This window comes from Gymnoscopelus braueri, assembly GCF_963280865.1.
Source record: "Gymnoscopelus braueri genome assembly, chromosome: 14".
Classification (NCBI taxonomy): Eukaryota; Metazoa; Chordata; class Actinopteri; order Myctophiformes; family Myctophidae; genus Gymnoscopelus; species Gymnoscopelus braueri.
In genome coordinates, this window is record NC_137619.1 from 10115370 (window position 1) to 10142428 (window position 27059).

At 39.4% G+C, this 27059-nt stretch overlaps 1 protein-coding gene across 2 annotated transcripts in view; it reads left to right on the forward strand.

Moving 5' to 3' along the window:
* Positions 1–25113, forward strand: part of prim2 (DNA primase subunit 2) — a 64638-nt gene extending 39525 nt beyond the window's left edge. For both annotated transcript variants that reach the window (XM_080450428.1, XM_080450429.1), the window contains exons 11-14: positions 13058–13184; positions 14263–14345; positions 19542–19610; positions 24732–25113. In XM_080450428.1, the coding sequence (XP_080306554.1) occupies positions 13058–13184; positions 14263–14345; positions 19542–19610; positions 24732–24962 (510 nt within the window). In that variant the 3' untranslated portion in view covers positions 24963–25113. The remainder of the gene's footprint in view (positions 1–13057; positions 13185–14262; positions 14346–19541; positions 19611–24731) is intronic.
* The last annotated feature ends 1946 nt before the right edge of the window (positions 25114–27059 follow it).

The following is a 27059-nucleotide window of genomic DNA, read 5'->3' on the forward strand; positions in this document are numbered from 1 at the left end:
CTACTGACTTTGGTGACATGGCGCCATCCTTTGGCCAAAATGTCTGGTTGGCTGTAGGCTGTATGTGGAAAATTTGATATGGGCTTACTCCTGTTGGAATTTGAGCTAAGAACTGGACCATATTAAAGTAAATAAAATAATTCTTGTACCAAATAAATGCATTTAATGAAGAGTGGCTGCTTTGAGTGATTTTAAAAATAATCACTTGACAAAAGTTGTCTGTTTTGGGAGAGTAAGCATCCAATGACGATAACGGTATCTGCCTATGATATCCCTATAGAGAAATGAATTAGTACTTCTTAAAGTTTACATTTGTAATATCAAGTTGATTGTGTCATGTGGTGTCTGGGTTGGTTGGAACACACAATCATTCAAAGTGCTGCATTTGTCTTTTATCGTGTCTACTTCCAAGTAAATTTCACAGACTCAGCAGCCGTATGAGGCAGTATCTGTCCATCTACCAGAACTTACAGTTTTTCTTGTCATATACTATCCCATTACTCTTACTGGATAAAAGCCTCACGGCAAATCCTCTGGCAGTCATGCAACGACACTCTTCAAAGTGTCCCATTTCCAGGGTGACTGGGCTCCCTCTGTCTACCCTCCCATGTGTAACTGGAATGGGCAGCAAGCAAACGTCCAGCACCGAGTTCCCATCACGGACTGCTGTGCTGACCAGTGATGGAAAAAGTACTTACATTTTTTACTTAAGTAAAAGTATCAATACTGCAATGTAGAAGTACTCTGTTACAAGTAAAAGTCAGGAATTTAAAATGTACTTGCGTAAAAGTACAAAAGTATTGGTATCAAAATGTACTTAAAGTACCAAAAGTAAAAGTACTAAAATGTTTGAAAATAGCAGATCTACAAGCTCACAACGCGTCGCATCGCAACGCGTTGTGAGCTTGTAGATCGGCTATTTTCAAATAGCCTAGGTATGAAATAAGATTAAAGTGGTTAATGTATGTTTTATAATGTCATAGGCTAATTTATATTTGCAAAGTAACTAGTAACTAAAGTTTTCAAATAATTGTAGTGGAGTAAAAGTACAATATTTGGCTCTGAGATGTAGTGGAGTAAAAGTAAAAGTATAGACAATTGGAAATACTCCGGTAAAGTAAAAGTACCTCAAAATTGTACTTAGGTACAGTACCTGAGTACATGTACTTAGTTACTTTACACCACTGCTGTGCTGACCAGAGCAGAGCTCTCAACGTTGATGTATGTGTTGTGTCAGCGACTGCACTTTGTGGCAGGCTGAACAAAGCCTAGCCATTAGTATGCGGCAGGCAGACGGAAAAAGATGGGGGGCAGCGATGCTGAAAGGGAGGCCTGGGGGGGGGGGGAGACACGTAATATTAGACTAGAGAGGGAGAGAGCGAGAAAATAGATGAAATCAACTTGATCTATCCATGTTTCTTTCTGTGGAGGCTAGCCTATTCATTTTGGACGAGTGTCTACTTCCACGACTTGTGAGTTTAGCACATATTGCCTTTGGGTAGGTCTTCTTTTAAACGGCTTGTTTTCCTGAGGTTAAGTTGAGGTTAATTCTCCTGCAACTGACACTTCTCTATTTACGTTCAGCACTAGTGGTGCAACTGGTAGTCAAACTAATCGATTTAATCCATTATAATACAAAATTGTAATGCATTTAAAAAATATATATTTCTAACTATACTGTAGCAAAAATGCAGATCTAAAGCTCACAATGCTATTTTTTGTGTGACACCTAACCGTATGTACCACGAAGTAGAAAATAGGACTTAATGATTAATCAGACCGATCGATTTAGTCAACACATTTTTTTTTTTTAAACTTTCACTTTGATTTGTTGTATAAAAACAGAAATATATACAAAGAAATGCACCTCGATTATTTGATTAATCAAAAAAGTAATTGATTGTATTGATTGAGCTTATAAGGAAGGAAGTGCATACATTATAAGTAAGATGCTTCTAAAAATGTCTAAATCAGCTTTCTGAAAAACATGTTGCTATATCAGTGGTTCTCAAACTCAATGTCCCAAGACCCCCAAAATTATGTATATATTTGGCCGCGGACCCTCATCTCAAAATATTTAGTTCCAGGGACCCCCAGAAGGAAAGATTTGAGTTAAAAAATGTTCACTTTAAAAATATATATTCAAAGATTTGTCACAAATGTGCACGATATTTCAAAAATAGCAGATCTACAAGCTCATAGCGTGACACGAAGTGACGCGCTATGAGCTTGTAGATCTGCTATTTTTGAATAGCCAAAGTATGAAATAATAGTTAAAAGTGTGTAATATCTAAAATGACACCGTCACCGATGCTTTCACGGTTTTAATGGGTTAATACACATTCATTTCAATCAACTTTATTTAATGTAACTTAAAAATGTACTATTAGTTCAAAATCCATTGCAATAGTAGAGATCCACAGCTCTGAGAATTTGGATCTCCAGATCCCCCCCCAAAAGTACAAATTCAGTGAGACTGTAGGTAGAATAAACACAGGAGCAGTTTCTGCTGATGCGTGCTGTGGTTGCCCACAAAGTGCCCCTAAACATAAGGCCTAAGTAGGGGAACAGACTGCTTACCTCGTTGTATTGTCCTGATTTTTAAAGTGAACGTGCCAAGCACAGTTCTCCTCTGAGAAATGCACACTTTCATCACAGCAGTGTTGTGATAACACAGGTGCAGCCCTACTGGCCTGATTTTTTTATTATTTGTATTTGAGGAATACGTAAATTATTTAGTCATGTCATGCGTATCTTCAATAGTAAACTAAGCAGGGAATCTTAAGAAGAGAGAGCACGGTACCCCAGTGTGTGAACATGTGTAACGTCAGCTATGTACCAGAGCTCTCTTATCTTCTAGATATCAAAGTCGGGTTGTAACATTCGCAGAACTCCTACTGTGGGGAGTCAGGGACCTCCGTGGGTGAAAACTACGCATCTTAAACACTGACTAGCGTACTAAAACCTTGTGCACCTCTAGTGTGTTCTAATATTCTCTTTGCTAATTTGGTGTAAATGAAATATGGCAACCCATTTTTTTCCAGGGTTATTGAAATATGACATGTATTCTGCCGCACTTCATTATGTTGGCATATCTATTGGCAAAGTAATATCAACCCCCACGCCTATTGGCAGAGTAATATCAACCCCCACCTGGGCTTCACCCATTAAAACCAGGAAAGCAACACTGTCATTTTCGATTTTTAGCTATAGCAACATACGTTTTTCAGAAAACTTTTAAAAGATTTAGAACAGTGGTTCTCAAAAATAGCAGATATACAAGCTCACAGCGGCTCACTTCGTGCCATGCTGCGAGCTTGTACATCTACTATTTTTGAACATTTTTGAAAAATCTTGAAAGTGTTTGAAAAAATGTTTAATAATTTCGATCCTCTCTTCTGGGGGTCCCTGGCTGGCACTAAACATTTTCAGATGGGGTGTCCATCGCCAAATATATATCAATTTGGGGGTCCTTGGCACGAAAAAGTTTGAGAACTACTGATTTAGAAGGTATTTTGTAGAATCGGTCTCAGGTCTTCACTCATTCAGTGCCAAAAATATTTCTGGCTATATCACCCCTGTGCCAAGGCCAAAAATACATTGTTAAAAAAAAGGGCTTAGGAGCCGAGATACAGCCTTTTTCAGTAAGAAGTTAAACATGAATTGAATGGAGCAGCAAATCATCATATCTTGGGTTCTGAACCTTAAAAAAAATAAAAATAAAAAACGTCTCAGACATCATTGGCACTCTGGGCTTATGAAAAACGTGACGCCTGCGACGTCATTGGCACTGAATGAGTTAATGGGTCAAGAGATCTTCTGACTTCCTCGGTAGCTTCCTCAGAGGTTTTTGTCCTTCTAATGCTTTGACAGCACTTATTTGGGCACCTTTGTATTTGGGCACAATACAAAGGTGAAATACATTTGACTTTCCTGCAGAACTGCTTACAATAATACTTTGACTGACATTGTATGTATGCATCGATTCCGAGCCAACAATATGTTTTGTTTTGCTAGAGAGTGTGCACCGGTACAAAATAGGATGTTTTGGGTGAACTATGCAGATAGATGGACCATTGCAGCACACAATTATGCATTCTTGTTATCTAAATGTCACATGTGACAACTGTGAGGTATAAGGCATCTATTAACCCATTGAGACCTGAAGCCGATTCTACATGTCTCCTAAATCTCAACAGTTTTCTGAAAAACCTATGTTTCTATATCAGTGGTGCTCAATCTTTTTCATGTCAAGAACCCCCAAAATTATATGTATTTGGCCGCGGACCCCCATCAAAATATCTTGTTCCAGGGACCCCCCAGAAGCAAAGAATAGAGTTAAAAATGTTCGCTTTAAAAATATTTATATTCAAATATTTTCACACATTTTCACGATTTTTCAAAAATAGCAGATCTACAAGCTCGTAGCGCGGCACTCGGTGCCGCGCTATGAGCTTGTATATCTGCTATTTTTGAATAGCCCAAAGTGTAAAATAATGCTTTTTAGCTCAAATCTAAAAATGACACAGTTCCAGGTCTTAAAGGGTTAAGAAGGCAAATGTAGCACAGACACCAGAGCAGAAAGGTGAGAAAAGAATGTACTTCTCTGATCAGTTACTGCGGGTATCCACAAGATGATAGAACATCTATTTCAGCTTTTAAATGGACAACTGTAATAAGACCAGATCATTTTACAACCCACTAAAGGTAGCTACCTTTCTAAAATACTGACACACAGTGTTAATACAATAAGCAGGTCTCAGGTTTTTTCCCCCCAGCCCAGTAGGTTAAGTCCCACAACACAACCCATGGCATGGTAATACACAAACTGCAGTGGGATGGACACTGCTCTCTACTGGTCTGGTACAATGGTTGTTTGTTTTCTCCCTCGATTTCAACTAGAATTAAGCAGTGTTGTCTATGATTAACCCATTCAATCCGCATCTGTGTCATTTTAAGATTCAAACATAGCAGATATACAAGCCAAACTTGTAGATCTGCTATTCTTGAAAAATCGTGAAAATGTGTGCAAATCTTTGAATATATATATATTTTTTAAAGCGAACATTTGTAACTCAAATCCTTGCTTCTGGTGGTCCCTGGAACAAACATTTTGAGATGGGGGGGGGGGGGGCGGTCCATGGGCTAGATACATATCTAAAAATGTTTTCTAAATCCTAACATTATTTGTTGATGCTTCTGTGTGTCTGAATTACTTTGTTTTAACCATGTTCAGCACTTTGGTCGGCTTTTGGCTGTTGAAAATGTGCTATACAAATAAAGTTTGATTTGATAACTGTATGTTTCTATATCAGTGGTGCTCCAACTTTTCCATCTCAAGGACACCCCAAAATGATATGTATTTGGCTGCGGACCCCCATCTCAAAATATGTTGTTCCAGGGACCCCCAGAAGCACAGATCGGAGTTAAAAATGTTGGCTTTAAAGGCCAGACCGCACCAATGCAACTCCTTGCAACTGCCATTGGGGATAATGGTTGCAAGGAGTTGCATTGGTGTGGACTGGCCTTTAAACATACACTGTATATAAATATTCAAAGATTTTCACACATTTTTCTCGATTTTCTCAAAGAAAATTGCAGATCTACAAGCTTGTATATCTGCTATTTTTGAATAGCAGATATCTTAAAGTGACACAGATGCGTTCCCGGTCTTAATGGAAGGAATCAGCCTGAGAAACTAGACTAGGGCTCTGCCTGCTTGAATCAAATGTGACCGTCTGTCTGCTATAGCTACATTTCCAGACTGAACTCTTCCTCGATTGAACCGCTACGTTCTTCTCACTAAATTATTCCAGTCACTTAGCAGCTCTAATCTCCGTTTCCATCTTGCTGTGTCTCTAATGCCTCTGTTGAAACATTAGTTTTGGGGCGCTTGTTTTGCAGTGTGCTGTTGATATATTTCTCATAGCTAAAGGAGAAGACAGGCTAGACTCTGTGCTCCATTAGTAAGAGGCCATTCTCAAAGAAGGAGCCCTATACTGGAAAAAAATACATCTTTATATATCTTGGTGGTAAACTGGTCCCTGGGCTAAGCAAAATGATAGCCTGAGAATGCAGAATATACGTGTATGTAGGAGTAATGTATAGCATTTTTAGAAATGCTATTAGTCCATTACTGCTGATGAATTACTAGTAATGTATATATACCGGTATGTAAAAACAGCCTGTATTTAATAAAAATGTAAAGTAGGCCACCCTGCACTGAATGCTTTTGTGATTCACAAAACCCACCCACCACAGTCTGTAATCTTATGTGGTTTATTATAGTTCCCATAACGGTATGCTTTTGTGAGACTGGATATAAACATCCAGTTACTATGAATAAGTAATATCCTATTACTGTGAACATTTAGGATCAAACTATATACTCACTTTTATATGCCATGGAAAACGTGTTTTTTAATGTGTCCGTTTTCCTTGTGGTGCAGCACCAAACAAGTTGACTTTATTTGGGTTACAGATTTAACAGTACTTTACCTTACATTCCTACAGGGTTTAAAAATGCCTGTAATGCTTATTAAAATGGAAAGTGTTTTTGCACATGAGATGGAGTGGGGCAAGAGCAACATCAGTGTCGGAGTTTCAGACTTTGCCTAAGGCTGTGCCCAGTTGACATGTGCACACACACACACACACACACACACACACAGACACACACGCACACACACACACATTCTGGCATCCATAATCCCTTTGAATTGTGTCCTAATTCTCTCTCGCCATTGCCTCAGGTTTGAACATATATCTTGGAGAGGGAGATGCTGCAGTGACGGAGCTCCATTAAGCAAATATTAGCACAGCTGTATCTTTCACCATTTGCATCCTCTGTGTTAATACTCAGCAATCCTCTTCATCTCAGCTACAGAATATCAAGTGATATCCAGGGATATGCCACACATTGCACATTGCATAGGTGTTACTTGTATATCGATCCTTTTAAATAAGTGGTTATCAAACTTTTTTGTGTCAAGGACCCCCATTTACAAAGATGTTGTGCCAGGGACCCCCCATGAGAGAAGATTTGTCGAAAGTTTTTGAAAATACTGTAGCATATCTACAAGCTCGGAGCGCTTCGCATCGTGACGCGTTGCGAGACTTGCCTGGAACCCCCTCAAGGACCCCTGGGCGTCCCGGACCCCACTCTGAGACCCAGGGCTTTAAATTACAGATTTCCCTGCCTTTGGATTTTAAAATGCATACATTTAATTTGTTACCTAAATATAGATGAAATATAGAGCTTAAGCTTGTAAATGTAAGACCGTTTGTAAGTATCAATTTTTCCCTTGTTAAGCAAGAAGTTCTAAATCTTGGTTGTTTTGGCTGCCTGGACAAAGGCAAGAATAATTTAAGTTAATATCTTCCCTATGTCGCACTCTTTTCCAAACTTTAATTATTATGGTATAATATGCAGTAAATTGTCAGTAGTGAAGCTCTTAAAATGATTTCAGTAGAGTGTGGGCTGATCTTAAATCTGGATTTAGCATCTTAAATGTGTAGACCCATCCGATAATTAATATTTGATTGGTTAGTTTTTATAGATGGTAATAATAGCCACGGTACAAGTAGTCACATTGTCAAGTTCAATTGTTTTATTGGAGTTTTGATGGCCTCTGTCAGTCGGGTTATTAATGCAGGAAAGCTGTAATTCACATTTCTTGATGGAACATATTAAATGTTCTCACCGTGAATGTTGAGTATTGTGACCAAAGTCAATGTTTTAAACACAAACCACAGATTTTTGCACATGGCTGTAATTTTCTAAATAATATTCACACGCACTGATGATTTGCATTTTTTGTGCTGTAGATACGGTTCAGTTTTTCTCTGAATAACATTATTTTCTTTTTTAATGAAAGGTCCTTTTATAGTTTCCCTGAATTCAAGTCCTATTGTAGCGTCATCTCAACCGATTTTAAAAAGAAAACCTGGTGGAAAGTAACTTTTAGCACATTTCAAGCACATTTCAACAAGGCAATTCAAAGTGCTTTTACACAAAAAGAGTATTAACTCATTCAGTGCCAATGACGTCGCAGACGTCACGTTTTTCATAAGCCCAGAGTGCCAATGACGTCTGAGCAGGGGCGGATATTTGCACTAGGCATACCACGCAGCTGCGTGGAGCCCCGAGGGAGGGGGGCCCCCACCTCCCCCCTAAAAAAAAAAAAAAAAAAAAAAAAAACTTTTTTTTTTTTTTTTTTTTTTTAATTTGTATTGATATGAAATCGCAATAAAATACAAAACAAACACAAACAACATACACAAACAAAAAAAGTATCAATACATCTACGCATCGTTTTGAAAGGAAACAGATTTCTGGGGGCCCCTTGACTAACGGGCCTATGGAACAATGTGTGTTCTCTTTCTCATCTTTGCAGAAGGTGGGTAAGTAATTAATCTAGTGCTGACAGTGGTGGAAAGTAACTAAGTAAAGTACATGTACTCAAGTACTGCTATTTGAAAATAGCCGATCTACAAGCTCACAAGTGACTACAGTAGCGGTCTTAACTGTAGGCAAGTTTAGGCAACCGCCTGGGGCCTCAAAAGTCAGGAGGCCTCATGAGTAGGGATGGTAGGCTACTGAATGGATGCGTGGAGACGGTCAGGACGCACAGCGTGCACCTCTGTCAATATGGTAATGATAGACACCAGTTCTCTGGTTGAGATTCAACATCAAGTGAAACGCTGCACATAACCAGTGATGGGTTAGATTTAAAGCCTATATTCCAGTTTATAATGCGCGGAAGCCAAGCAACACTTTTGACAGAGAGAGAGGGGGGGGGGGGAAATTAAGAAATACTATATTTTAAATAGTGAAAAATACAGAAAATAGGGGAAAATACATAAAATCTCTAATCTGTGATTCTAATGTGATTAATGTGACCCCTACAGTCAGTGAAGTCCAGTGCTGAATGTGACAAATATTGAGACAAATAGGCTATAACCCAATACATAATTTTATGAAATAAATGGGTTATATTTTACAGATAGTTACACTATTCTTGTACTATATTAAAATTAAGTCATCCTTAAACTTCAAGTTAAATTAATTATTTCTGTGGACTTAAAACTCATCGTTTTATTTGATGGCCTTCTTTTTGATTGGCCTTTTACAGGCCCTACCAGCCTGTAGGGGGAGGTAGAGAGTAACATATTATAATACCAGCCTGTAGGGGGAGGTAGAGAGTAACATATTATAATACCAGCCTGTAGGGGGAGGTAGAGAGTAACATATTATAATACCAGCCTGTAGGGGGAGGTAGAGAGTAACATATTATAATAGCAGCCTGTAGGGGGAGGTAGAGAGTAACATATTATAATAGCAGCCTGTAGGGGGAGGTAGAGAGTAACATATTATAATAGCAGCCTGTAGGGGGAGGTAGAGAGTAACATATTATAATAGCAGCCTGTAGGGGGAGGTAAAGAGTAACGTATTATAATACCAGCCTTTAGGGGGAGGGAGAGAGTAACATATTATAATAGCAGCCTGTAGGGGGAGGTAGAGAGTAACATATTATAATACCAGCCTGTAGGGGGAGGTAGAGAGTAACATATTATAATAGCAGCCTGTAGGGGGAGGTAGAGAGTAACATATTATAATAGCAGCCTGTAGGGGGAGGTAGAGATTAACATATTATAATAGCAGCCTGTAGGGGGAGGTAAAGAGTAACGTATTATAATACCAGCCAGTAGGGGGAGGGAGAGAGTAACATATTATAATAGCAGCCTGTAGGGGGAGGTAGAGAGTAACATATTATAATACCAGCCTGTAGGGGGAGGTAGAGAGTAACATATTATAATACCAGCCTGTAGGGGGAGGTAGAGAGTAACATATTATAATAGCAGCCTGTAGGGGGAGGTAGAGAGTAACATATTATAATAGCAGCCTGTAGGGGGAGGTAAAGAGTAACGTATTATAATACCAGCCTGTAGGGGGAGGGAGAGAGTAACATATTATAATAGCAGCCTGTAGGGGGAGGTAGAGAGTAACATATTATAATAGCAGCCTGTAGGGGGAGGTAGAGTAACATATTATAATACCAGCCTGTAGGGGGAGGTAGAGAGTAACATATTATAATAGCAGCCTGTAGGGGGAGGTAGAGAGTAACATATTATAATAGCAGCCTGTAGGGGGAGGTAGAGAGTAACATATTATAATAGCAGCCTGTAGGGGGAGGTAGAGAGTAACATATTATAATACCAGCCTGTAGGGGGAGGTAGAGAGTAACATATTATAATACCAGCCTGTAGGGGGAGGTAAAGAGTAACGTATTATAATACCAGCCTGTAGGGGGAGGGAGAGAGTAACATATTATAATACCTTTGCTTTAAGTGAAATGTTGTTGTCTTAATAGATGATATTTAAAATGCTCAAATATTAATAATAATCTATAATATATTGATAATAATAATAATAATCTATAATCTTATATAGATTATGATTATATAGATATAGATGATTATATATGACAAAATATATAATATATTTTTGACAAAATATATAATATATTTTGTCATGAAGACAGTAAAATATGATGACCTATTAGATGCTGAGCCTGTAGATAACATTTTTTTTGGAAAATCACCTATATCTCCTGGCAAATTCATTGGAATGTGGAATTATATTCATTTCATTCATAAAATACGCTTACTTACAAAGCTGCAGGAATCACTGTTTTAATTTAATTTTCTAATAAATATTCATGTATAAGGCCAACAATGTATGCTTTATTTTAAGATATTCTTTATTTCCACTTTGAAATTGCACAATAAATAAATAAATAAATAAAGTGTGGGGTCGCCAAAACAATTCCACCATAAAATGGGGCACCCGACTTAATGTTTTGAGGGCAAAAATAATGATTAATTAATTAAAAAAATAATAATAATGCAACATTTTGCAAATTTTTTTATAGTAAAAAATGGCAAATAAGTTAAGGGATAATGGGCCCTAAACTGCAAAATGTAGGGGCCCTAAATTATCCCATAAGGGATAATGGGCCCTAAACTGCAAAATTTAGGGGCCCTAATGCAAAATTTTTTTGCGCGCGCGCTTCGCGCGCGCGCAACGCATGGCAAAAAAACTCAAAAAAAATCCTTTTTTTTTTTTTTTTGAAAAAAAAGGTTCAGAACCCAAGATATGATGATTTGAAGATTTGCTGCTCCATTCACTTCTTGTTTAACTTTTTAACTGAAAAGGCTGTATCTCGGCTCCAAAGCACTTTTTTTTTACAATGTATTTTTGGCCTTGGCACAGGGGTGATATAGCCAGAAATATTTTTGGCACTTAATGAGTTAAAGGGAAATTTTGCCCACGGTTTTCTTACCTTTTCTATGATGTTATTATATCTTAGGATACAGTAAAACATTTTCATAACTACATCCCGGGTCCGCCACAGCTTAAAACGCACGCCAATAGGCCTTGCGCTACTGTAGGTCGCGTATTTTAATAGCTTTTTTTTGCGTATTCTTTCTGGTGAGATCTGACGTTCATAGTGACAGAACACTATGCAACGTGATTGTCTTGAATGCTCCCCACCGGAAGTCTCGCTAGACGAGATTGAAATCTCGTCTAGCGAGACTTCCGGTGGGTCATGTCAAGAAGTATTGATGTACAGATATGGGTTATTACATGATTTTTTGAATGATGAATATTTAGGTCTGTGATACCACCATGAAAAGCAACACATTTCTATTTGGTGTATGCATTGCTTAATCTTTATGATGTGATTTCTGTTTCATGTGTATGTGCGTGTGTGTGTGTGTGTGTGTGTGTGTGTGTTTCATGTCTGTTTCATCATGTGTATGTTCATGTCACATGATTACGCAAAGGATACATATGGAAATAAAAGTCGAGTGCAAAAATAAAACGGAAAAATAAGAAGTGTACAGGAAATGATTGAAATAAAACCTCAGTAAATACTAATAGACAGCAGAAAGCAGAAAGGTTTTCATCACTATTTTAAAAGCAGTGAGTTCTCAGTTGTAGCAGACCTGCAGTACAGTATTCTGGGAGTTTTTTCTAGATATGTGGTGCATGGAAATGGAACGCTGCTTCTCCACATTTTGTTCTGACTCTGGGTTCATAAAGCAGTCCTGTCCCAGATGACCCGAGAGGTCTGGATGTGTCTGATGTAGCACAAGATCAGAAATGTGTTTTGGCCCTAAACCATTCAGTTCTTTATAAAGCAATAGTAGTACTTTAAGCAGGTTATTTCAACAGACTTGGCTTTGTCTTTTCTTTTTCTTTTTTCAAATGATTTGGCACCAACCAGTGACAGAAAGATATCGTACAACCAACGCCTCTCCTTTCGCAGTTGGCCAATTCTGTCATTCTCTTATCTTCTCTTGTGATAAAATAGGGGGAACTTATCACCCCCTTCTCAAATAAATATTGGATGAGTCTGAACAGTTTGCACCACATATCCACCCCCCACAGCAACCTTTTAAAATAAATAATTAGTTTTTGTTTTTATAGATGAGTAAGTGGGTGTAAAGATCTGATAACTGTAATGATATGATCCACTTTGTCGGTATTACTATAAGGACTGGAAAGTGAAATATTTGCTCAAACCATTTGCTATGACATAAAGATGTGGCTTCACTGATTGACGTTCAGCAAAGGGTGTAAATCATTCTGTCTGTTACTGTTAATGTTGAATTATGTTTTTCAGAGATCTCGGACCTGAGAAATAACATAATAAATAAAATAATGTATACATTTCTGCAACGGTATGACATCTTACACTATCGTGTGGTTTAAAAAGTACAGGCAGCAACAACCAATATAATGAGAGGGAAAGAGGGCCACGTTATCCATACCTCGGTCTCATCCGTCTGCAGTGTGGCTGCACCTCTACAGCAGGTTCCCTCTAATAGCTTGATATTTCATTGATGAAAACACACCCGTCACAGACGACATGATGTACGACGATGTCTGTTTTTTCACCCCAACCTTGCCTTCTCTCTCTCTCCCACTCTGATCCTCACTAACACCCCTCTCTGCCTCTCCGTCTCCCCCTCTGTCTCTCTTTTCTAGTTTGATAAAGCGTATGCCTACAGCGTCCGTCACATGTTTGGGAAAGAAGGCAAGCGGACAGATTACACCCCCTACAGTTGCATGAAGGTGATTTTGTCAAACCCACCCAGCCAAGGCGACCATCACGGTGAGTCAGAGAGCTGTGGGAGAGATGGCTATTACACGTTTGATGAGCCGATTCTGCTCTCAATTATCGTTGGCCTTGGCCAGGAGTGACGCAAATGACTGTGTGGTTTTTATCATCGAACAAAAATAAAATCCAAGTTGTGTTTAGTAGGGCTGCAACTATCGAGTATTTTCTTAGCGATTGTTCTATAGATTTACTTTGTCGATTTAATTGAATGCATTTTTTTTATAATTGACTAAATTGATAATAAGCTCCATTTTATACTCCGTACAAAGCGCTGTGTTGTGAGCCTGATGCACTGCACACCTTATGACTCAAAATGTAAAGTGAATAGAGTCAAACGGCTTGTAAAATGATTCATATTCATAAGTTCATATTAAATCAACTCGATCAGCTAAATCAAAGTGATGTGTCGTCTCTAGGTTCTTGTTGCCTGGGGGTTGCATCTTAATTTCTCTCTCTTGCCTCGCTGTGGTGCAGCTCAAGCCATGGGAAATAATGGATTTCAGAGCACAGCTGTGAGCTCATGTGGACGTTTTAGAAATGATTACTCTATGGCTTTTCCCTAGTTTAACTTTAAAAAATCAGCCGAAATCTATCCGAGAAGATAATAGCCATGGGTTTAGTGCTACTGGGGGGGAGCACATCTGTACCACTTTTTTCCCTCTACACCAAATCTCTTTGCCAAAAATAGCCGATCTACAAGCTTTGAGTTTGCAGATCTGCAATTTTCCCCCACTTGTGAGAGGATCTATAGATGGATGGCAATGTCTACTGGTTCAAACCATTTAGCTCTGGTTGGACTGTTGGACTCATAGTTTTGTTTAGACAAGTTAAAACAACCCGATTTGGAAATGGGGAAATTGTTATAATGTTTACCAGTAGGAAATAATGTAATGAGGCTATTATTGTCTATTATTACCGTACCATATTGTCTTTCAATGTGTTCTAATGCCTGCCAGGGTTTATAGGGTCCCCTCAGTCAAATCTGTCCATTTCTAGCACTGGCTTGTGATGCATATTGTCTCTGTCTCTTGGCGGATTACAGCTAACATGTTTAATCATTATTTTTTCCTAGGATGCCCATTCCGGCACAGTGACCCAGAGCTGTTGAAACAGAAGCTCCAGGCGTATAAGGTCTCTCCCAATGGGATTAGTCAGGTCAGTATTACCCCTGTCTAGACATCTTCAGATGGACTGCCAAGCCCCCATTCCAGCCACTGGGGATGGCAGGGCCATGATGACAGTGGCCTGCCTGACTCTACAGTGAACATGATAGAAAAGATATGCCGTTATTGCGGGGCCTGATAGCCCAGTGGTTAGGGAGTACGTACCATATGTGCGTAGGCTCTGATGCCTGACGGCGAGTCCCTGGTTCGACTCCCCGGCCAAGCAGACCATTTGCTGTATGTCACTCCGATGTCCCTACTCTCTCTCTCTCCCTCTCCTTGTTTCCTGGCTCTCTCCTTGTTTCCTAGGGCGGGGGGGGGTATCCTGTTAACCCATTAAGACCTGAGGCCGATTCTAAAAACGATTCTTCTAAATCCTAACAGTTTTCTGGAAAACGTATGTTGCTACGTTATATCATTTGTTCTCAAAGGTTCATGTCAAGGACCTCCAAAATTATATGTATTTGGCCGCGGACCCCCCATCTCAAAATATTTTGTTCCAGGGACCCCCAGAAGCAAAGATTTGAGTTAGAAATGTTTTTGCTTTAAAAATATATATAGATTAAAAGATTTTCACATACAATTTTTCAAAAATAGCAGATCTACAAGCTCATAGCACGTCACGAAGTGAGCTTGTATATCTGCTATTTTTGAATAGCCAACCAATGTGCTATAGCTAAAATCTAAAATGACACCGATGCTTTCGGTTTCGGTTTTAATGGGTTAAAGCTAGACCATACATTTATTTTATTCATTACATTCTGGATGTTGTACAAACCGTAGCAAATTGCACCGACTGGCCATTCAATACACCAAATCCCCCTCTGCACCAAATCTCTCTGCCCGAAAACAGACGATCTACAAGCTCACAACCCCGTCGCAAGAAGATCTGCTATTTTCAGCGAATGTTTACCTATTTTCGCAGAATGTTCGGCTATGACAGAATAGGGACGCTAGGGTCCATGTGGTTCAGAATATTTTCAGGACATATTTATAGTAGGTTGGCTTTGTAAGCTCTTTCAATTATGTCTATCAACATGTTGAACTGGGTTCAGCGGTTCAGGCAATAAAAATTACTTTAAGTATATTTTCTTGCCGTATATTCTCCAGGAGTTATGAACCTTCAAATGAACATTAAAGTAATTCATGGTTCATTTTTAATAGAGCAATAAAGTCTTATATTGAGCCTGGCATGAGTGAGGGTATGATTTAGATTATAATCTAGTTTCACAAAGTACTGATGAATTTGTGACTCCCATTACAGTTTTCAGTACAAGGTAAGAAATTATTAGTAAAAAATAAAGTGTTGTAGGGCTTGTTTTAAATTAAACTAGGCCGCACCGGAAATTCTTCTTATCTTTCTGTATGTGTCCCTTTTATGCCCATATATGGAGTCCAGGCCAGTCTATGATGTCATATTGATGACATCAGCATAATCCATATGGGGATTTGCGGATGTATTAATGTTTTTGATATTTTTTGGAGATCTTTCAGATCCAACCGACTTCCCACATGGCGCATCACACCCACGCACGGCAGGGTTTGAAGTCGGTCGGTCCCATAATATGGTCATGACCATATATGGGCCGTCAGATTGCCGGTCTCTGGACAAGCGGTTCTCCATATATGCCTCTATATGGGCGTATCGGTTAGATCGGTGGTTCTGGGCAACCGCCTATCCGACCTACTCGACTCCGGGCGCGGCAATCCCTCAGGTCGTAGGCGACACACACGTGGCGAGTTTGAGGTCGGTCGCCCGGACGGTTCTGGAGATACGTGAACTTCAAACGGACGTACAGAGATTTTGCACATTTATTGTAAGATTTAGAGATCAGAAAACGGCTACATAATGTCGCTGTTTTTTTTTAAAATAGTTTCGTAAATGGTATGACTTGTGCTGAGAAACTAGATACTTTTCAGTCATCTCAGGAATGGTTTCACGAATATTCACAACCAGTGGTGTGAAGTAACTAAATAATTTACTCAAGTACTGTACTTAAGTACAATTTTGAGGATACTTTTACTTAAGTAAAACATTCGAGTACTTTTTCCACCACTCTTCACAACCAAATGTCTTTTAGGAAGTTCTTAACCACTTACAGTAAGCCCTATTTAAAAAAAAAAATCTTTCAAAATGCATGGCTGTAATGACCAGTGACGCCCAGTGTAAAAGTCGTTAAATATTGATTTTGCTGTAATGCAAGTAAGCCATTGAGGACTGGAAGAACAAAACAGCACAGATAGCTAATTTAGGTGAACATCTAACCCTCGGGGGACTCGTCTTTCATCACATTTAATTAATCATCCAGCTTCTGTCCCCTTCAGCACCAGCTTTGCCATACAGTAGAACCTTTAGTGTGCGTCTGTCCTTGTGTGTGTGTCCGTGTGTGTGTGTTATACAAACACTATGCATGGCTAAGCCTTGCACCATGTCAAGTGTTTAGCCTGCAGACAGCCAGAAATGCCCGATAATTAAAAATCAAAGAGTGATTTGGGTGCGAAACAACTCAGCAGGAAGCGATTAACAAGCATTCTCTCTCTCTCTCTCCCATGCCCTGACCAGGACTAACGATAGCGCTGCAGGCCAGAGTTCATACACTGCTCTTTACTAAAGATGAGCCTGCAAGAGCATGGCTTGCCACTAGTTTCACATCAGACTTTGACACACAACATGTACACGTTAATTCATCTAAATGCATTCATCAGTTCACTGTTAACCCATTCAATCCGGGAACGCATCTGTGTCATTTTAGATTTTAGCTATAACCATTATTTTATACTTTGGCTATTCAAAAATAGCAGATATACAAGCTCATAGCGCGGCACTCAGTGCCGAGCTTGTAGATCTGCCATTTTTGCAAGATCTTTTAGCAAATCTTTGAATATATATATTTTTAAAGCAAACATTTGTAACTCAAATCTTTGCTTCTGTCCCTGGAACAAAATAATTTACAAATGTTCGTTTAAATAAAATGTGCTAGGTGCCACGCTATGAGCTTGTATATCTGCTATTTTTGAATAGCCAAAGAAATCTAAAATGACACAGATGTGTTCCCGGATTGAATGGTTTAAGGTGACTGGAGGTGTGATGAATAAACAATCCGAAAAAGTGTGTATGTTTTGCATCAAAATATGAATTTGGTTGGCGCCTCATTCATCCTGATTGATGCTTTTATTCGAGGTGTAACACGTACCTCGTTCCAAATCAAAGTTACATCGTTTATCACTGCATAATATTTGCGTTGTGTGCGGATGTACAAACATTTAGAAAAAATATATTTTCAGCCGATTTAATCACATTGGGAGAAAAAAAAGCCCTCGGTGCGTAAGATCCTTTGCTCTTGAGTAGAAGGGTCATCCTAAAGGACCACGTTTTTACATGAATCTTATTGTTTTATTGTGAGGAGGTGTGAAACTTCTCAATGCGATCTGTGTCCCGAGAGCTCGGCCTTTTGTGGTAAAAATGGTTGTGCTCTCTCTCTCTGCCGGATGATGTGTTTTGCATAAAGCTTTGACCCGTAACCCTCAATTTGAGAATATTTTATGTAACACAGCTCTAGGGCTGGATTCTGAACCCCAGCATCACATCCATGTGGCAGGTGGACTAACTGGTTAAACCACCAGCGCATCCATTTAATCGTATTTTCATAGTTGTCCAGTTTAATTCTACACAGCCCATGGCAATGCGAGTTTCAAAAGGCCATAAGGTTATCTGGATGTGTGAAAGGTCCTTTACATTTTTATACGAGAGAGAGCGAGAGACCTGCGTTAATTGGCATTTAAGAAAATATATCTTTCAGTGAGTTTGACGTAGCGAATTACATTTAGCCTAAAGCATACATCCTATGTGTAAGGCGATAATGAACTGTAAGGCAGTCATTGAGAAATAAAACCGCTTCAGGGTGATTCAAGACCTTGAATCTCCCTGAAGGGGTTTTATTTCTCATTAATGCCTGCCTCGCTGTTCATTATCCTGCTTATTACACGGCCTTGACGGCTACTTAATAAATCACTCGATAATCTGACACACAGAATGTGACAGGGACAGACGACAGCCGAGGTTTTAGGTCAAAAGTCGTCTTTATTTCCATGCGACCACATATTGCTTACCACGCGTCTGTTGTCACGATGTGGCAGACGGCCACAGGAACACAACATAAAATCCAGATAAAAGCGTGTCATGACAGAGGCTGTCTCTGTCTGAACGTGTGTGGGGATGAGTAATGTAGCCTGAGTGCATCGATTTACAACAGGTAAACATGCACAGTAGTCACACCTAGCTCTGGGTCCGTTAATTTGACTAAATCAGCCATTCCCCGTCCTACAAAGTACAACAACAAAAAATATTTTATTGATTTTTAGAAAGGATTCCGTTGCTTCCACTTAAAGACAACATTCCATTAGACTGTACAGTTGTCACAGGTGTTGTGAATGAACTGATTGTGAACATTCTGTTATTGAGCACTGTGGTTTGCAATTAAGGGTTAAGACATGGCATGCATTCCCCGTAATACCCACTTTTAATGTTCTCCTCTAATGCATGCTATTAAAGGTATCATGACATTCATTTTAACTTTTTTTATTTTCAATGTTTTATTTGGGGTTTTATGACCTCAATTACACCCAAAAAACCTGAACTTAGAACATTCAGTGGATTTTCTGTGGTCTGGGGTTTTCTGAATAGTTAGGCTGAAAAGTAATCTGAGCTTGGCCCTTCGACAGTGAGGTCACAGTCGATTAATCCCGCCCACTCTCCTCCTTGCCCCTCCCCTCCCCTATCCTTTCCTTTGTGGGGGGCGGAGCAGAGGCGATGATTGACAGGCAAAATCCCTCACCAGCGACACCCGCAGGCAAAGATTTCTTTTTTCATTGCAGTTGAAAAGGCTTTAGAAATGTGAGAGAAAAACACCTGCCATGGATCACTGGAATGGAATTTTCACTTAAAACTTTTTGTACACTTTTGAAGGACCAGGACAAAGACTTTGAATGTGGTGTAAAAGTGAATGTCATTAAACCTTTAAGTAGCGACCGCTTTATTTTTCAACACAAATGCTCCATCCATCAAAAAGACTTTGAGGTTGCTTGGCTGTTAGCCAGTGTTTTTTTTTTGTGGTCAATCTATTTCTATCCAAAAGTCATATTTCAGTTCCAATAACCTGTACTCTCTCTGTCTTTGATTCTTCTACAGATCCTGGAGCTGGTGAAGGGGATGCACTTTCAGCTGGCGTGTCAGAAGTACTTTGAGTTGACGCACAATGTAAGGACATCTTTCATTTGGCTGTAGACGTAATTGGAGCTGCTTGTGTCAGTCTGGGAAATGGCCTCGCAACTTGAGCATGAAGGCTCGAGGCAAACATTTTCATGTCAAGGACCTCCAAATTGATATGTACTTAGCCCCGGACCCCCATTTAGTGACAGGGACCCCCATAAGAGAAGACAAGTATTTTATTTTTTTTATTTTTTTTCAGATCTACAAGCTCACAACGCGTCGCATCGCAACACAAACCTTATAGATCGGCTATTTTCGAATAGCCGAAATATAAAATAGGGCTTAACTATTCCACAGTTCTTCATTTTAGCTGGGGACCACCTGAAACGCTCAAGGACAGCCGGGGGTTCCCGGACCCCACTTTGAGAGCCACTGTTCTAGAGGAACTTTAATCAACATTATCATTAACTGGCTGTCTTAGCCACTCAATTAATTCGTATAGGTTTATTATAGCATTTAGAATGATTTAAGCCCCTATGGAAGTTTATTTGATGTAAAGCTTTTTACTTTAGACCCCCTGAGTCATTCCCCTTTCATTGACACTCAAGATTGCTAGTGATCAGTCCCATTTAGAGAGCTGAAAGGGGAAATAGACACGCACAGGTGTGTGTGTGTATGTGTGTGTATGCACGCACGTACGTGCGTGCCCCTGCGTGTTAAAATAGTTCTCAGCGAGCAAGTAATCTAGGGAGATGTTGGCGATGATTGCCTTTTTAACTCATGCCCTTTCCTTCCTGGAATGATTGGAAGCGACAGAAGCATGGATAGAAGGTGGATATAATAGCACCTAGGACGTGTACTATCTGATAAGTGACAGTTCAATTTGAAACCTCAAACGGAAGCTGTCTTTGAAGTAGATCTGTTGGGTACACTCCAGGCATTTTCACCGTCGTCGCTCGTGGAATTACTGCCTTCGGGAACTGAGTTGATATTCTTTACGCCTCAGTCTGATAACAATGAGCGAGTGCGTAAACAAGCCCGTTTTTTTTTTTTGCTGTCACGCCCGCGTTCCGTGTTCAAACAGACATGGCCGTTCTCGGGGGCCGTTTTACACAAAGTGTCGCTACGCTAGCCACTGAGTTGTAGCCCCGTTGTCTGTTTAGATGATGGGGATTGTTGCGGTTTTGAAATGCAGTCTTATATCTGCTATTGAAATGCAGTCTTATATCTGCTATTTTTGAATAGCCCAAAGAAATCTAAAATGACACAGCATGCGTTCCCCGGATTGAATGGGTTAACCGCAGTCTGACACGCACACTAACTCAGACAAAATTTGTCTGAGTTAGTGTGCTGAGGCAGTCAGCCCGCTGACTGCCTCATTTAACCCATTGATACCTGGAACGCATCTGTGTCACTTTAGATTTCTTTAGGCTATTCAAAAATAGCAGATATACAAGCTCATAGCGCGGCACCGAGTGCCGCGCTACGAGCTTGTATATCTGCTATTTTTTAAAAATCGAGGGAAAAAAAAAGTGGGTTTTTTTTTCAATTTTTTTTTAGGATTTAGAAGAAATTTCTAGAATCTTCTCAGGTCTTAATGGGTTAATGAGGCAGTCAGCGGGCTACCTGCTGTCATCTGTACTGGGCAGTACAATGCTTAGATGTGAGCATCAGAGGCACTAGACGTTGTATAAGTTACTGTATTTAAAATGTTGGCTATATCTAGATGCCAGTGGTGTAAAGTAACTACGTACATTTACTCAAGACCTGTACTTAAAGGGGAAATCCACCCATTTTCAATATTTAACTATGTCATTAATATAGCATAAAGGAGTTGTGTGGAAATAAGAAAAAATTAAAAAAAAAATTAACATTGCAAAAAAATGTAACATTGCAAAAAAATTAACATTGCAAATTACACCATGATGAGTCATCACAGTGTAATTTGCAATGTTAATTTTTTTGCAATGTTACATTTTTTTGCAATGTTAATTTTTTTTTTAATTTTTTCTTATTTCCACACAACTCCTTTATGCTATATTAATGACATAGTTAAATATTGAAAATGGGTGGATTTCCCCTTTAAGTACACTTTTGAGGAATTTTTACTTGACTGGAGCATTTCCCATTTTCTATACTTTTACTCTTCTACTCCACTACATCTCAGAGGCAAATATTGTACTTTTACTCCACTACAATTACTTGAAAACTTTAGTTACTAGTTACTTTGCAGATATAAATTATGGCATTATAAAACATACATTAACCACTTTATCCCTATTTTATACCCAGGCTATTTGAAAATAGCAGATCTACAAGCCCAAAATGCGTTGCGATGCGACGCATTGTGATCTTGTAGATCTGCTATTTTCAAACATTTTAGTACTTTTGGTACTTTAAGTATATTGTGATGCCAATACTTTGATACTTTTACTCGAGTAACATTTTGAACACAGGCCTTTTACATGTAACAGAGTATTTTTATATTGTGGTATTGATACTTTTAAAGCACAATATCTGAGTACTTCTTCCACACCACTAGTCTAGATGCTAAGAGACATCTAGACATAGCCAAACCATCCCCTCTCTCACCCCGCCACCATCTTTTTAGATTACCTTTTTTTTTTCTGTCTCCCCACTCCGGTCATTTTGCCAATTCCCCTTGAACAGTGGTGGAAAGTAACTAAGTACATTTACTTAAGTACTGTACTTAAGTACAATTTTGAGGTATTTGTACTTTACTTGAGTATTTCCAAATTCCAATACTTTTACTTCTACTCCACTACATCTCAGAGGAAAATATTGTACTTTTACTCCACTACATTTACTTGAAAACTTGAGTTACTAGTTACTTTTCAGATATAAACTATGATATAATGAAACATACATTAACCACTTTAGCCCTATTTTATACATAGGCTATTTGAAAATAGCAGATCTACAAGCTCACAACGCGTCGCGATGCGACGCGTTGTGAGCTTGTAGATCTGCTATTTTCAAATATTTAGTACTTTTACTTTTGGTACTTTAAGTACATTTTGATGCCAATACTTTTGTACTTTTACTCAAGTACATTTTTAATTCTGGACTTTTACTTGTAACAGAGTATTTTTATATTGCAGTATTGATACTTTTACTTAAGTAAAGAATTTGAGTACTTTTTCCATGACTGCCCTTGAACAATGCACTGCAAAACAGTCCCTGTTGCTGCAGTGCCAACCCCCCCCCACAGTTGATCCGTGGAGTGTGTAAGACAACCACATGTCTCCTCTGATACACGTGGAACCCTCGAGCTGCTTCTTTTCAGCTGACGGCGGAGGAGTTTCACCAGGAGAGCGTAAAGCGAGTCCTGCTGACCCTCCTAGTTCAGCTCCCTGCCGACAGGCACCTCCACCAACCTTTTTTTGAGTCGCCAGTACAAAGAACACAACCCCCCCCCCCCCCCGCCGCCGGCTTCACACGCACAAACACGGGCCCGGTTGCGTTTCATTGGAGCACTTGGCCAGGCCCCAAGGCACCGTGGTGGAATCGAACCCCAGTGGGAGCACCTTAACCCCATTAACCCATTGAGACCTGAAGCCGATTCTACATGTCTCCTAAATCCCAACAGTTTTCTGAAAAACCTATGTTTCTATATCAGTGGTGCTCAATCTTTTTCATGTCAAGGACCCCCAAAATTATATGTATTTGGCCGCGGACCCCCATCAAAATATTTTGTTCCAGGGACCCCCAGAAGCAAAGATTTGAGTTAAAAATGTTCGCTTTAAAAATATATATATTCAAAGATTTGCACACATTTTCCCGATTTTTCAAAAATAGCAGATCTACAAGCTCGTAGCGCGGCACTCGGTGCCGCGCTATGAGCTTGTATATCTGCTATTTTTGAATAGCCCAAAGTGTAAAATAATGCTTTTTAGCTCAAATCTAAAAATGACACAGTTCCAGGTCTTAATGGGTTAAAACCTGGAACGCATCTGTGTAACCACTTTAACCATTATTTTATACTTCTTGGCTATTTAAAATAGCAGATATACAAGCTCATAGCGCGGCACCGAGTGCTGCGTTATGAGATTGTAGATCTGGTATTTTTTGAAAAATCTTGGAAATTTATGCAAATCATTGAAGATATATACAGCGAAAAAAATTTACTCAAATCTTTGCTTCTGGGGGGTCCCTGGAATAACATATTTTGGGATGGGGGTCCGCGGCCAAATACATATCATTTTGGGGACCCTTGACATGAAAACATTTGAGAACCACTGATATATAGAAACATACGTTTTTTCAAAAAACGTAGCAAAAGATTTTAGTTAAAGGCATACTAGGTAACGTTTTCAACAAAACTAAAGTTAAATTGTATATCTTTTGTGAGTGGCAAAAGTTTCACAACACCCACTCCATGAATTTCACCCCCGGAAGCCTTTTATTTATATATTTTATATTGAACGTGGACTGGGGGGACTTTCCCGGGGAAATGACGTCATCTGGCCGGAAAACGGAGGTGGAAATGCACTGGTTTCCTGTTTGGCCAGGAACTACCGCAACGGTTTCCTGTTTGGCCAGGAACTATCGCGCTAATAACAAAAAGGAACCTCACGCTGATTTTAAGAGAATGTAGGATTAGAAGATCGAAAAAGAACAGAAAAACAAAGCACAGCTCATGGTAACTAATGCTCCACTGGCTAAGAGAAACGATCCGTAGATAGTATAAAACAATTAAAAGATCGCTTTTTGAAACGCTTCCGGCTTCCGGTGAAAACGAATGGAATTCTGGGTAATCGAGGACCACGGAAATTGTATGCAGTGACGGTAGTGACCAGCAGAGGTTGCTAAAAATCGTTATTTGTGAATTTGCATTGTACAACTTTAAAAATGTTCGCTTTAAAAAAAAATATATATATTCAAAGATTTGCAAAAATGGTCATGATTTTTCAAAACCAGCAGATCTACAAGCTCATAGCACGGCACTTGGTGCCACGCTATGAGCTTGTAGATCTGCTATTTTTGAATAGCCAAAGAAGTCTAAAAATGTCACAGATGTGTTCCCGGTCTTAATGGGTTAACCCGTGTGCCAGCAGCCAGACTCCCCAACCATGCAGTGTGCTCAGTCTGAATGACTGAAACCTATTTACTTTCCCTTTAATTCTGTTGCATTTACTGTACAAACAGGTTGAAGACGCTGCGTTCTCGCTGAGTCACCCGAACCAGTACTTCATAGAGAGCCAGAAGCTTCTGGGCGGAGGAGGGAAGGAGATAAAGCGTGAGACGGACCCCCCACAGAAAGGGCAGGAAAACGCTGCCTCCAAAGGAGCTGTTGTGACCCGTGAGGCGCCAGCGCAACCCGTCCAGGACGTGGCGGAGATGACCGAGGACCTGGATTCTTTCTTCCAAGATGCCTGAGGATTTTGCCTTTTTTCCTATCTTTTTTTTCTTTTTTACAAAACTGATTAGCCAGCCAGTCATATCGTATGGTGGTTCTGAATGGTCATGTCCAGAATGTTTGTAAAATTGATAATAAACATCCTGTAATAAAGTAATAAAGTTGCATAAACTGCTCATTATTATTAATTATTAACATTGTGGAGCTGTATTATTTGCTAGCTTACATTTGGCATCTAAAGACGCACACAAACACACAGGCTGTCAAAAGTTTTTTTTTTTTTTTATGTATGTAATCACGTTTAATTTACTAAATACATTCATGATAAATGTATTTAACAAAAAAAAAGTATTCATGTACCGTAATTTTCGCACTATAAGCCGCACCTGACTATAAGCCGCAGCAGCTAAATTGAATGTTTGGAACATATATAAGCCGCACTGGACTATAAGCCGCGGATGTAAAATCCATAGATTTAGGAGGTCCCCTAGTGGCCGTTAGCTGTAAAAATCCATAGATAAGCCGCACCGTTATATAAGCCGCAGGGTCGAAAAATGGGAAATAGTCCGAATAGCTTATAGTCCGAAATTTACGGTACTCAGTTTTAGTCATTTGGTAGAACTTAGGTGGTGGTTGTTTCGATACCAGTATCCGAAAAGCTGCCGATACCGCCCAAGACCCTGGTATCGGTATCGGTGAGTATGGCAGTCTATGCCAATCTGATAACACAGAATGTATCACATTGATGACAATTATGTCGTTTACAGTAATACATTATTTAGCATTTTTAATGCCTCAGTTGATGTTACTCTTCTTACTGCACTATTTATTTACTTTATTATTTTACTAACTTGTAGCTGCACTTTCTATTCATTCCTAGATCAGTGGACCCCATATAACTCTAGAGAGTTACAGACCTGTACTGTGTGTAGGGGTCCATTTGGAACCCTGAGGGTCCATGGACCCCACTTTGAGAACCACTGTCCTAGATTTTTTGTTTTTAACCCATTAAGACCTGAGGTTCCGATTCTACAAAATGTCTTCTCTAGATCCTAACAGTTTTTTGAAAAAACTTATGTTGCTATGTCAGTGGTTCTCAAACTTTTTCATGTCAAGGACCCCAAAATGTAATGTATTCGGCCGCGGACCCCCATCTCAAAATATTTTGTAGAAGCAAAGATTTGAGTTACAAATGTTCGCTTTAAAATTGTATTCAAAGATTTTCACACATTTTCTTCATTTTTCAAAAATAGCAGATATACAAGCTCATAGCGCGGCACTCGGTGCCGCGCTATGAGCTTGTATATCTGCTATTTTTTTAATAGCCAAAGTGTAAAATAATGCTTTTTAGCTCCAATAAAAAAATTACAGATGCGTTCCAGGTCTTAATGGGTTAATTTACTCACTGGTATCGGTTTGGTACTCTGTATCGACAGGAATCTGTAGTGTATCGGGGAAGGAAAAAATGCTATCTCTACATCTCTACTTGAAGGACACAGTATACATCTGTTTTCATCTGGACGCATCCTGCTTTATATACAGATGCTTCATATCCAGTCTCACTGAATTGTACAGTCAAGGACGTCAGCACTTCATGACTAGAAGTTTTACTAACGTTTGCTGGAGTTATTTTTCCTCGCAGGATCTTTGTGCAGTTTATTTATGTACTTGGATAGGAGGACATTACTCTATGCATTCATTGAAGGTCACCCACTGGAAAAGTAAAGAGCCAAAGTGCTGGATGTTCGAACACATTTTGAACTATTACAAATTAATTGTCTCCGCCAGGCCGAAGGCGTGGCAGAGACTGTTTTGCACCCTGTCTGTCTGTCCGTCCTTGAGTGTGTGTCTCTGTGTGTCTGTCTGTGACCAGCTAATCTCCGGCACCGTTGGGCCGCTCGCAGCGAAACTGCTCACACACTCCCTGGATGCCAAAGCAGATCCTCTGCCCCACATTTTTCAGATCGGCCTGTTATAGCACCAGCAGGAGGTCGAGTTTTGCAAAACATTTTTTTTTAATATTGGTTCTACAGATTTTGTCAAAATTTCACGCAAATCGGTACACATGATCTCTATAGTCATGTGATCAAGATGGATCTGTTTGATTTTTCATATTC